Source organism: Haplochromis burtoni, unplaced genomic scaffold (genome assembly GCF_018398535.1).
Source record: "Haplochromis burtoni strain Fernald_Lab_line unplaced genomic scaffold, NCSU_Asbu1 Contig_697, whole genome shotgun sequence".
Lineage (NCBI taxonomy): Eukaryota > Metazoa > Chordata > Actinopteri > Cichliformes > Cichlidae > Haplochromis > Haplochromis burtoni.
Window position 1 is genome coordinate 119,381 of NW_024583058.1, and position 13,812 is coordinate 133,192.

General features: G+C 40.0%; 1 protein-coding gene across 1 annotated transcript; it reads left to right on the forward strand.

The window, feature by feature from the left end:
• The first annotated feature begins 713 nt into the window (after positions 1 to 713).
• Positions 714 to 13,812, forward strand: LOC102310954. Its single transcript, XM_005949735.3, has 5 exons — positions 714 to 955; positions 3,652 to 3,779; positions 8,048 to 8,168; positions 9,644 to 9,798; positions 11,550 to 13,812. Exons 1-5 carry the CDS (start codon positions 886 to 888, stop codon positions 11,622 to 11,624), a joined length of 549 nt encoding a protein of 182 aa, XP_005949797.2. The 5' UTR covers positions 714 to 885; the 3' UTR covers positions 11,625 to 13,812.

The following is a 13,812-nucleotide window of genomic DNA, read 5'->3' on the forward strand; positions in this document are numbered from 1 at the left end:
TCTATCTATCTATCTATCTATCTATCTATCTATCTATCTATCTATCTATCTATCTATCTATCTATCTATCTATCTATCTATCTATCTATCTTTTTAATTAATTAATTAATTAATACAGAGAGTGAGAGAGAGATAGGTTCATATGGGCCACCCTTTTCATTTGTGTCAGTTTCTTTCATTGAAGCTGGTTTTCAAAACCCACAGATTTGGTCTTTTTTCCATTTTGTTTTAATTTCTTAAAAGAATAAAAAAAATGTGTGAAAGTGAAACATGTGGACACACACACACACACAGTTTACAGGTAAGTCTGCAGCAACATGTACACCCATATAAACACGTCCAACAAACATATCCAGTCTGAAAGCATACATTTGCACATACAATGGATTTTTCACACACGTGCGAGACAAACAAAACACACATGCAGTTAGTGGGTGAGGGAGAACTACAGACCACAGCAAGTCACACAGATGGGTGAAAGTGGATCACATCAAAAGTCTCTGTTTTGTGTTCTTTTTTGTTACTCTGCGAATAAAAGCTGACTGACGGCCAGTATCAGCTACAACAACAAAGTGCAGGTTTAGTTTCAGTGCCCACTGCTTCAAAAACAAAACAAACAAACAAAAGCAACTGTAACTGTGCGCGTGTGTGTGTGGGGACACGTGGGTATTCGTTTTCTATGGTTTCATAGCTTCACACAGGAAATGTTCCTACCTGACAGTCACTCACTTCTCTTTACTGAACATGGTGTTTGTTAGCACGTGGCAAATAGCTTTCACGTAGTGAGGACTGTGATAACCCCCCTCACACCTTACAGGAAACAAAATCTGTCCTCGTCACAGACCAGCATCAAACACGGGCAGCTTAGCTTCAGAGGACAGCAAGATGAGGCTGAGGGCTCTGTGGATGGTGGTGATGGTGTGCTTCAGTGATGGAGAAGGCACAGAATGCTTAGGTAAGACCAGTGAATTTGTGAAATAACTTCAGTTATTTGTATAAGTGAGTGTATTAATCAATGTGACGACTTTCAGAATGACAGAGCTGTTGCGTGTCGGATTCTTGTGCTTTTACTGACTTTGCAGTGGTTATAAAGCGAGTTTGTTATGGACACAAAATGTTCTTTCTTGTACTGCATACTGTGGGACAACAAATGAAATACTAATACATGGCTCACAAATAACTTTTAGTACACAACATGTACACTCTGAGAAACAGTAGAAAGTCAAATCTACACTGACATAAACCCTCACACGGGAAAGTTTAATAAGCTGGCTTGACTCGGAAAACTATGCAAACTGACGGGCTCAAAAAAACGAGAAAAACTAAAGAGTGAGTTATTCTTTAGTGCAGCTCTTTGACTGGATACTGGATGAATCAGATGTGAGGTATATAACCTCAGAATGAATGACCTAGATGTCATATTCTGCCACACACAATCACAGGAACGCTGGTTTTTATAGCAGTAAAACTGTGAATAACTACACTTTTACACTGTGCTGCACCACAGAAAGAACAGCCCTGAAAATGAGACAATATCTCTGGGCGACATTGCCTTTTTAATTTGAGAGTTCAGAGGAGAATGGCCAGACATGTTCCAGCTATTTAAAGCAGAAACCTGACTGAGAAGACGAAACCATCCACAGAGCAGACATGGAGAAAAAAAGGTACCTAAGAAAACTACAATCAGCACAGCAGGGCGAGGGACTAAAGCACAAACAGATAAACATATGAACACAAATCCTTTCTTAAAACAAAGACAGTCCAGAATACAAAACTAGAGATACTAGCATTAAAGAAGAGTAAACCGAGAACATCATGACTGTGAATGATCCAACATTTACTTTATTGTTTCATACAACACAAAGAGAAACTGGTGCAAAGCTCTTAGTAATAAACAGAAGCTTCTTCTTTTATGGTCACAAAAGTGTGACAAATCATAAACACTTAAATAATAATAATAATAATGATGATAATAGTAGTAATTTAAAAGACTGTGAGTTTAAATTTCCTGAGACAGTGTTTGTTCATACACAGTGTCAGCAGCACTTAAAGAAAGAACAAATTCAGATTTGAAAACATGGATCAATCAGTGATTCCTGCACAGTTTATGCACTGATATGTATGTACACTGTAAAAATGACTCAAATGGCCTTCACATGGGAATATGGACCAAAATCTCCAAGGACTGTTTCCAGCAGCTTGTTGAATCAAGTCAAAAGGGTCCAACCAGTGCTAATGAAGCGTCCCTGAGAAACTGGCTGCTGAGTGATCCCAGTACAATCTGTGTTTGGACAAATAAAGAAAACAAAAGGATTATACTCGTACGTTTCAGTCAAAGAGCCTTTTCACACATTCTGACACATTTCTTTCAGTGTGTTGTGTGAGTGGTGCTTCAATTTTCTGGTTTCTTACCTTCCTGGTTTTGATTGCCCTTTCCATGCTGGGCTGTCTGGTTTCTTCCAACAGTATAAAGACACTGAGGTTAACACTGTGGATAGAAGCTCCATGTGCCATCATATTTAGGTTAAAAACAGTCATGAGAGGATCAAGTCTGATGTCCAGGAACACTCACAGTTTAAAAGAAAATACAGCGGTGTGAAAAGTGTGTCAGGGGTACAGCAGCACGACACTCTCTAGTTAACCCTGATTTTCCTAAAACGTAACCTGGATCATATTTTACTTGTTGACTGAAAAATTGTAAACTGGGGAATTCCAGGTAAGAAGCTGAAAATGTTTTGGTTCATGTTTCAGTTCTTCTTTCACAACAACTGACAGAAATCCCAGTTCGACCACAGATCAGAGCGTGCCTGCAGGGATGGGATTCGAGCCTGGAGTGGCAAACCTGAGCTGGACATCAGAGTTGTGTCAGAGCAGCATGTTCCAGCAAGTTTGCAGAACCAGTGATAATACTACAGGTTGTGTCAATGACATCAAAGAAGGGCAGGCTGAATGCTCTGTTTTGTTCATTTTCATTCTAGGAGTTTTATTTCTCCACCAGTAGGGAACAAAAACACTCCTTTAAATCTGTGAAGTGACCACTGATCTGTTACTAGTGTCAGAGTTGGGAGATAAAGCAGCCCTGACCAGGCTGCACCTTTTGCTGGATTGAAGCACTGTTGTGGCTCATCTTGAACACTGGGGTGTCTTTAAGGACACTGATGCAGCCTTATCTTTAGGCTAGGACCTCCCCTGTGTGTGTTACTATAATTCACTGTACCTACATTAGTAACCTGCTGTTCTCTGGTTGTTGTTGCCAGTATACAGCTGTTTACTGGTGAATATTGAAGTCGTGGGGTGTGTACATTTGCACACAGTAGAGCTGTGTCAGTGAGAGCTGTGCCTAAAAGTGCTTCATAAATATTTTGACTGATTTACTATTTGTTTTATGTTCATACTAACTTTGAGCAGAACATTGAACAAAAGCAGAGAAAAGTGCAACAGTTCACATTGGCATGGGTTACAACATTGTCGGGGTTGGGTGAGAAAAATGTACTGCTTACATGTATTCAGGTTTCACAGTCTTCCAGGTCCTGGGAGCACGCACATCATGCTTGTACATTACAACGCTGAGCATTGCTGTTTGTCCATTATGACAGGTAGCCTCTGCACAACCTCATCCTTTGTTGCTTGGACTCTGTTTTTGTCCATCAGGCGGACCTGTCATCTCAGTGACCGAATCCAGTAAAGTGATGTTTCCATGTCCACGTATCCAAGCCTCAGAGATGAAATATCAGCTAATCTTCAATGACAAACCCATCAGTAAAGTCAGCCTGGATAAGGTCAGTGTGTGAGCTTGTAGCTTTCTTTAGCTGTTTCCTTACTAAGGACATTCATTAAAAACCTTTCAGTATAGATTTTTGTATCATTCAAATATGTTGAATTTCTGTGTCATAGGCGCTGGAGCACAGTGCAGCACACCTAGCCAGTATGCACCACAGTAATGTAAACAGTTTATGTTGAAGTCATAGTATTCATTTATGTCTCAGAGAAAACTTTGATGAAATGAAAGTCAGATTGCAAGAACTGCTGATCTCTGCCACACGGGAAAACCACAGTGTCTCCTCTGCACTGCACTGAGATCCCATGCAAGTTGGGGTTTCTATTTGTTCACAGTGTGCAGTATCACAATGCAGATGCACTGAATTTTGAAAGCTGTGAGCAATCAAGGCCGTGACATCGACATGTGATGGCAAGCTGACAATTAAAATTGCTGCATGGACCTCTATATCTATTTTTGTGAGGTATTACGCATCTTTGTGCGGAACATCTTTGGTCCCCGTTGTTCTTCAAAAAGACACTTTGTCATTTGGAGCTTTGATGACAGAAATCGAGAGCTCTGTCTGAGACTTCAAAATGTCCCATAGGTGTATGAGCGGGGCTGAGATCTGGGGACTGTGATGGCCTTAGCATAGGAACATCATCACAATCTTTGTTGTCATTGTGTTTTAAGAACAATGACAACTGTATGCAAACCGTTCAGTGCAAGTGAAAAGAATCAAAATCAGAAATACTTTATTAACCCCAAAAGAAATGATGGGAAAGGACAAACTGAGGAGGGAGAAGCTGTACCTGTGTTGGGTTACTGTTTCATGTTGAGTCAAAGGCTCTTGGTGACATCATACGTCAGCATATGGATGAAACAGTAATCAGTGGCTGTTGGTATAATATTCCTTTAACTAAATGTCAGGCTGACTTCTTTGGAAAGCTGTATTACAGTTTCACTGACTGTTAAACCAATTTATGTGGTTGCTTCAGATCATACCTCCCCCACAGACCCCCAAACCACATATAAACTTCAAATTCAACTGATTGATGTAAAAATTCAAGCAAAAGATCCACAACAGTATGTGCAGAAAGACATTTAAGTAATGTTTTACATTAAATTAAATTTTATTTCATTAATGTAGTGTCATTAATTGATTAAATAATATACTATATATAATATATATATATATAATATCACTTAAGTGTGTTGCAGTGCTTTAACAATAATAGATTATAAGTAGGTACGATTACTTTAGATCTCTCTTGATGGGTTATAACTTGTTTTGAAGGGAGGGAGGTTCAGGGCGGAAGCAATCAGCTTCATGGGCTCATCCGGTTAGAATAAGAAAAGCAGCCATCTAATGCAGAATTATTTTCAGGGTACTCCTTTTATTCTCAAATAAATAAGGCAAAAAAGGAAGGAAACAAAGACACACATGGACTGCCAATATTTGTGCATGTCGCCATCGTCGTCGGCCTAGGAGGTCAGAATCAGAATAGGATACCAGGGGGAGTGATGAATCATGTCGGCCCATAAGGAGAAGGTTTGGGGTTACGGGGTCAATGTCCGCAATGTCTGAGGATACATAGCCTAGGGGTTTTGAGTTAAGATGGCCCCAACTGACCTAGTGCTCAGTGAATACCTCAGGCAGCAGAAACCCAAGAAAGAGGAGGGAGACGAGGAACCATCATGGAAGGACAGGCCCCTGCACGGTATGTACCACCGGCAGATAGAGGAGGTGGCTGATATCCAGAAATCCTACCAGTGGCTGGACAAAGCTGGACTGAAAGACAGCACAGAGGCACTAATCATGGCAGCACAAGAACAAGCTCTGAGTACAAGATCCATAGAGGCTGGGGTCTATCACACCAGGCAAGACCCCAGGTGCAGGCTGTGTAAAGATGCCCCAGAGACAATCCAGCACATAACAGCAGGGTGCAAGATGCTAGCAGGCAAGGCATACATGGAACGCCACAACCAAGTGGCCGGCAGGACACTGGGCGTGCAGGATCTCAGCTGACCCTTCTCACCCTGGACACAGTCTGTTTGACCTGCTCCCCTCAGGCAGGAGGCTCCGGTCCATTCGCACCAGAACCTCTCGCCATAAGAACAGTTTCTTCCCCTCTGCTGTTGGACACATGAACAATAACCATATGACTGTCCCCACCACTAACACATGACCCTACGCTGTGTTCACTGCATCATTCCATGTTTGGCACTGATCACCACCTGCACTCATGTATATATCATGTATATATCTATCCACTTAGCACTTTTAATTCTTATTCTTATTTTTATATTTTTATGACAGTATGTTGCACTGAAGCACCGCAGCAATTTCCTAATGTTGTAAACCTGCTCAACATCTGGCAATAAACCCTTTCTGATTTCTGATTCTGATTGAGTAGATCTGTGCCGAGTATAACCTGGAAGTCAGGTCAAAATGGGAGATGCCCCCAAGGGTGGTGGAGAATGACCGAGCTAAGATCCTGTGGGACTTCCAGATACAGACGGACAAAATGGTGGTGGCTAACCAACCGGACATAGTGGTGGTAGACAAACAGAAGAAGACGGCCGTAGTGATCGATGTAGCGGTTCCGAATGACAGCAATATCAGGAAGAAGGAACACGAGAAGCTGGAGAAATACCAAGGGCTCAGAGAAGAGCTCGAGAGGATGTGGAGGGTGAAGGTAACGGTGGTCCCCGTGGTAATCGGAGCACTAGGTGCGGTGACTCCCAAGCTAGGCGAGTGGCTCCAGCAGATCCCGGGAATAACATCGGAGATCTCTGTCCAGAAGAGCGCAGTCCTGGGAACAGCTAAGATACTGCGCAGGACCCTCAAGCTCCCAGGCCTCTGGTAGAGGACCCGAGCTTGAAGGATAAACCGCCCGCAGGGGCGTGCTGGGTGTGTTTTTTTTTTTGTGTGTGTGTGTGTGTGTGTGTGTGTTGTGCATAGTATTATATACATATTGTGAATACACAATGTCTTTTCAGTGTTTTCCTTTTTTTCTGAAGTATAGTTTTTATTTTTTCAGGTAACTCACATTTTAGTTTGAGTTATTTGTCTTTAGTGTGGCTGAACCATATCACCTTTCTTTTTCTGTAAGCACGATAAAGGTCAAAACTGCCACCCGTGATCAAGAGTAAAATCCCTGTAAATAGCACTTTAAGCAACATTACTATACTTGTTGCAGTCAGTTGGTCAGTATTCATAAATCAGTGTTATGTATATTTTTAAGACATACACATAAACACATGTAACTCATTTTTAATTTCTAAATGTAACGTCTCTCCTAGGATGTGCATGACTGGCAGCATGATTGTATCATTTCACCACACACAAAAAGATAACACTGACGTCACTGAGCTCTGTGTCACACACTTTCAGACTATATATATATACTTAATGCATACTGCAGTAATTATTGATTACTCTTTCCTCTTGTATTTTCTCTAATATTTTGGAAAAAGCCTGTGTAAAGCCGGATAAATGAGACATGTGTGGTAGATGAGTTTACTGAAGTCAGCCATCCAAGGCAACGGACAGAGCACAGGAGTGGTGAAGAGCAGGCAGGGTGACAGAACAATAGTAGCAAGAGTGAAAGGGGAGGTTTACCAGATGTTAGTGAGAGCTTTGATGTATGGTTTGGAGATGGGGGCATTGACAAAAGAGACAGGATACTGGACTGGAAGTGGCAGGCTCCCGAGTGTAAACACAAAACACTACTTTATCTTATGTGCTGGAATGTGGAGAAAATAGGTTTAGATGTTAAACAAATTTCTTCCAGTCAGAGAATGTTGCAGATAATTAAATCTTTGCTTGATGCATAAAGTTTTAAAGTTTAAAAAGAGACGTTTTCATTTGATTACATTTTGTATGATGGATTATGCAGAAAAAGTAGAATTGGGCTGAAAGATCCAAGACGTCATTACCTATTTAGGGGATAAATCATGTTTTAAAAAGTAACTAAGTAACTAATTACTTTTGAAAATAAGTGATCAGTAAAGAAACAGGATTACTTTTTTCGGGAGGTAATCAGTAATTAGTTACTGATTACTTTTTTCAAGTAACTTGACCAACACTGCCGGTGGGACACTGCGGCGTTCCCGAAAAATCATCTCCTGGACGTGCCTCGGGGTCTCCATGTGGTAGGACATGCCTGAGACATCTCTGCTCGGCCTGAGTGACATCCCAGCCAGATGCCGGAAACACCTGGACTCACTGCATTCAATGAATTCAGTTGAAATGATGGTGAATGATTGCTTGTTTTCTTTATACAGAACCACACTGCACAGTTTGAAGTCACAGTGAGTGAGAGTGGGGTGTACTCCTGCATCACTGAGAAGATTTATCCTCCACCCTACAAACAGAGCTGTCAGAGAATCCAAGTCAATGTGACCGGTAAGACACGTACACACAAACTCATTAAGAAAAGCATTGCTTTCCATTCTGTGTGTGAGATCATGAATTGTCTGCCTCCCACCTACCTACATGCCAAATAGTGACATTAAGTGCAAAAAACAGTAAAAATGAATCCAGCAGTTATGAACCTGGTAATTCAATAATTTATCTCTTCTGTTTATTTTCTACATACAACTGCATAGAATTATGTGAGGTAAGGCTGAATGAGGAATGCATCCAAAAACTTTTAAATTCCTCTTGCAGAGTCTCACAAAGCTTAAAACAAAAACAAGTGCTGGTGAGTTGCAGCCTCCTGGAGTCTGGTTACGCTCTTTGCACATCACAGACTCAGATAAAGAGACTTTTCACACTCAGTCTTTGACTCCCTGCTTAATTAGGTTATTCAATCATAGTTATGCAGAGTCCCTGCAGCTGGTAGGACCACATGTATGTCTGTGTGGTCAGAAGATTGAAAGTCCCTGCAAACAGTTTTGAGGACAGCAGAGGGTCTTCCCCACATCCAGGTCACTGCACAGGAACACTGTCTGAGCAGAACAAATACATTACAAAGTCTCTTCTCCCCGCTGACGAGGCTCTAAAGGTTCACAGCGGGTAAAATAAATATGAAACATGTCACCAGTTTTAAGTACATATATTTCTAAAGGTGCTAATTTAATGCTAACTTTGAATTCTGACCAGATCTGCAGTCCACACAAACCAACAAATGAAACCACAGATGCTCACAAATGAGATTATGGAGAATAATCAGAAATGACATTGAAAAAGTATTGAACACGTGCAGAAAGGGAGGTGTGAAAGGCTACTTACCCCACTCCCCTCACTGTTGCTCCCCACCAGTTGTTGTTGCTTCCTAAAATACTGAAGGGTCCAGTGAGCATTGTTGGGGCCATAATCTGCAAGTGGAAAGAACATAATTTCACCATAAACTGGCCACAACCAGACAGATTTCAGACAGAATGAACAGCATGATCAGGAGAGCCAAGGAGCATCTGACCTGGGATCAGCAGGTATGATCATTTCAAAGAAAACATGAACTGAAGAAGCTTCTTGGATGAGAGGTGAAACGTCTTCAAGCAACTTAAAGAAGTCCAGACGCTTTTCTTTGCAAGCTCCTTTGAAAACAATAAGTAATGCACTCAGCCGCCCATATTCAGACTCTAATGCTGTAAAAACAAACATGTTAAAGTGAATTTAAAGTTTGCTGAACAACATTTAGACAAGCCTGTGCAATACTGGGAAATATAGTCGTGTCAGATGAGACTAAAACTGGAAAACTCTTTGGATGCCATCATGCATGCCATGTTTGGAGGTCACAAAGTACCCCAAAACACCACACCAACAGTGAGGTTTAGGTGGGGACATCAAGGAAGGATTTCAGAGGTACTTTTCCCACATGAATGTGAAATATAATATATAATGATAATAATATAAACTGTACTCTTATGGAATTTCAGATGGGAAGAATTGGACATCAATCAACGACAGCATCATACCTGTTAAGGACTGTCCATGCAATCCTCCATTAATCCCAGAGGTGGTGATGTGGGCGGGATCTTGTGCTTTATTGGTCTACAGCCTGACAATCACCTGCATAACCATTGCTATATGGGTAAGAATAAGAAGATGGATTTCACTCATTTGTCCACATAAAAGTAGCCAAAGTAGGTAAAAGGATCAAAATGGGGTAACCATGGAGATACCTTTGTACACAGACGCCTCCTGGGCCTGCTTCTCTTGTTCAGTGTTAGTGAAAGTAGAAAACATATGACACAAAATAGAAATGGTCAAACTTATATGTGACTGACAGTAGAAAACATGGTGAGGTTATCCATGTTACTGGATCAGGAATTCACTTCAGAAAGATGGTTTCTGCCTTTTTATGTCATTCTTATCACTGATCTGGGTTCAGGGGGTTACTTTCCTCACAAGTTTCTTTCATATCATTAATTCAATATTTTAAAACCAAATTGCCACATCATGTCCGACAGCTTTATGTCACAGCTGGAGTCACGAGAAACTTCATAAACTGCAGACGACATTAGGGATGAAAATTAGACACAGTTTACTGTCCATATGTGTCTGATTGAAAGATGAGGAGAGAGCTGTAGTGCAGTGGACTGGGCTGATGAGGGAACTGAGGCATTATCTTACTTTTCTCTGTAAGCTAAATTTGTGGATTGTAAGCTATAATTTAACATTCTCAGCTCAGCAGTTGTGAGTTGTCTGGGGAAAGAGCATGTTCAATTTTAGAAAAATCTCAGTATACATGAATACAAATCACTCTATTGGGCTTGAATGCAAAATTCAGTGGTGTAGGACAGATATGAGTTCTTATGAGCATCATTCTGTAAGAGCCATTAGCTGAACCGTTCCTCAGCTCCTGTGCAGAGGTCAAATCCTAAAATATCTGCAAACGACACCATGTCTCTCTGCACATGTTTGCAGGCAGTAATATTCAAAATAGCGAGCTCATCAGCTTTAACTCATCAACGGTAGAGTTAATGAAGAAGAAACCAGATGCATTACCAAGAAGACAGAAAGCTTTCTCACTGGGTTTTTAGCAGACGTAGCTGATTTTATCAGTTCAGACATTTTCAGCTGATATCAGTTTGTAGATGCTAACCCACTGAAATATGACTGAGATAGCTGAAGCTTGCAAAACAACTAAACCAAAGCAGTTTTTATGCGGTTGAGTGTTTTTGTATAGCACACTCAGTGTGAGATAACCCACCCCCTTCTTCCTAGTGTAAAAACAGCACTTGAAGCCTCGATGTGAGGATTTCTGTCATTTCCATTTGGCCACAAAAAACGGTCATGATGAAACTGCACACTGATGAGACGGACAGCATGTAGCTCTAGGTGCACACCAAAGACAACCCTCCACTTTCAAACATAATATTAATAATATTTACGAGCAGACATGACCCAGATTGAGTGACTGAAGCTCAGCAGGAAAGTGTTTACAGAGGTCAGCTGTTCCTCCACAGGACTGGAAGTCTGTTTGCAACCACAGCTACGGCCACCTGGTGGCCTTCAGATAGAATGCAGCTTTAAGCCACTTCACTGACTTCATTTTTCCAAATCAGGAGCTACATCCATGTTTTATACTGTCTATGATTTCTGCTAACAGTGTGTAATTTGTGTATAATAATTAGGAGTCATGCAGTAAATAAGAGCCATTCATATCAAAGTAACCACAGAGGGTAGGTGTGTCTATACACTTTTTAAGGTACACCTGTTAAGCTGCCTGTTGATGCAAATATCTAATAAGCCACACATGGCAGCAACTCTGTGTATAGTGTGCTGTATTCATCTAAAAACACACAACAACAATGTGTCTGTCGGTTTTGTGTTCCTTAGAAAAAGCAGAAGAAAGAAGAGATGGAAAGTGTTGTGTATGAAAACACCAGACCCAGGAAATCTCCCAAACCTTAACTGCTGCTTATGGCAATCATCCATAAATATCACGAGTATTAAACCTAGGAATGCTGCCAACACCTTTTAGTACAAGTCAGAGGACTACTGCGTGGGTATGGAAAAGATTCGCCTGTTGGGGTCTTTACCAAGTTGTTTTTTGATGTTGTTTGTATGTTTTCTGATGGTTAGTCTAAACGGTGTGGACATGCACAGCACATTTAATGGTATGTCTGGATTTCAGGTATTTGTTTTATGGTTGGTGCTTCGTAGGATTAGGATTAGCACACGTGATGAGTTAGGCTTACCTAACACCACCACAAGGCTGTTTATCTAAACCTTTCAATTTTTACAGTTACCAAAAGGAAAAACAGTATAGACAGATAATAGTAGAATTATTGTTAATTATTCTTATTTAAACTTGTTGATATTAACCAGGTCACTGATGACCCATCCAGGGTAAGGGAGCAGAATCTGGGCTTAGAATCCCCATCTTTCTGTAGGACATTCATCCACCACCCAAAGGCCAAAAACTTTAATGGAAACAACAGTAATGACATTTACTTAATCCAAGATGTAACATGTTCTGGTCCTGGAAGATTTGCCTGTTTAGCATGTACTCAAAGCAAAGTCCAACTCTGGATGACTCTGTGGGTGTCAACTGAAAATACTACATGTATACTGAGAAACCATCAGTTAGACACATTACTTATGTAGCAATGTCAACAGACTTTCAGACAAAGAATTGGGGAAATAAAATATTTCAATACACAAAACTTAACACAAAAAGAAAATATAAATAAACAAATTTGTCAAACTGTTCTGACTTCAAAGCACTTTCAGCCTTTAGATCAGTTCACTGTAGCTTGAACCCTAGAAACCCTAGAAAGTCCCAGAACAGAAGAAGTGCACACTGAAAATGTATGTAAGAGTGTAAATGTATGTAAGTGTGATCCTTTAGCTTTGCTTTGCTTAATATGTGGCTAAGTGCAACCCTGAGTGGTTCAGCAGAGCACTGGTGGTTGTTAAAAGTTTAAATATTTAAGAACAGTTTAAAACATTTTGTTTGATCTTTACTTTTTTCTTATGTATTATTATTATTATTATTATTATTATTATTATTATTATTATTATTATTATTATTATTATTATTATTGTATTAATTGTTTAATTAATGATAAAGTCTGTCCCACTACTGTGAAGTATATGTACATTACATGTTGTACAGTAAACACCTTTGCTATAAACATGAGATGTTTTAAAATAGAAAAAATCATGTGTATTTTTAGAACATTTTGCCATTATGTAATGACTGTGTTCACTTCTGGGACTGATGTGCTGAAAATCAATTTCCTTCTCTTGTTTGGTTGATATATGAGTAATTTTCCTTCATATTCAGCTACATTATGCTGTCGTGAGTTCAGAGATGCCTCATGCGTGTGTGGATTTACTCAGAAGTGACTGTATCTTTTTTCTTTGATGAAGATGACAAATGTCTTATTACTCAGAATAAGTGCGCTCATGGCTCTGCAGGAAACCGACACGTCTCAAGTCTCAATATAATCTTGCATATTTTTCTCGTCACTCACTAACATTTAAATGTTATTAATTCATTTATTTTTTAGTTTGTCTCTGTTGAAAATAAATGAATGAATCATTCCTATGAGCAAGACAAGATGCAGCTGGACTCTGAGCTTTAGTTAAGTGGAAGCAACAAAAAGTCTGGGAACACTAGGAAAGATTTACAGCATTTATTTTGAATTTCATAAAACATATTTTTATTATGAATGATTAAAGATGGATATGTCCAAAATACACGTCATGATGAGCTCAGAGCCTGTCAGTCAGTCAGCCGGGTCATGTTTTTACGAGTTTTCACACTAGTTTCACTCGAAAGTTAGCAACAAAGGCTAACCGTGTCATAGAGATACAACAGACAGAAGTCTGAGATGTAGTTTTTAAATGTGAGGTGTTAAAAAAAACCAGACTGTGTTATATCGGCATACTTAAGTGGATGTGGGCTGACTTTGTACATTTGTTTATTTACAGATAACTTGGTTAGATGGTGTTGGCCATTAGTGACATTACGGGATGTAGTTTATCAGCCTGTGTCAGTGTATCTGCTGTGAATATGATCAAATTAATACTGTCATATGTTCAGAGTCTTGTTACATTTGGCTGTTAGAATAGATTCAGACAGAACTGAGAG

Coding starts and splice junctions, on each gene's coding strand:
- LOC102310954 (XM_005949735.3), top strand. CDS start 886: ATGAGGCTGAGGGCTCTGTGGATGGTGGTGATGGTGTGCTTCAGTGAT. Junction 3,780..8,047: donor GTAAAGTCAGCCTGGATAAG/GTCAGTGTGTGA, acceptor TTCTTTATACAG/AACCACACTGCACAGTTTGA. Junction 8,169..9,643: donor AATCCAAGTCAATGTGACCG/GTAAGACACGTA, acceptor ATGGAATTTCAG/ATGGGAAGAATTGGACATCA.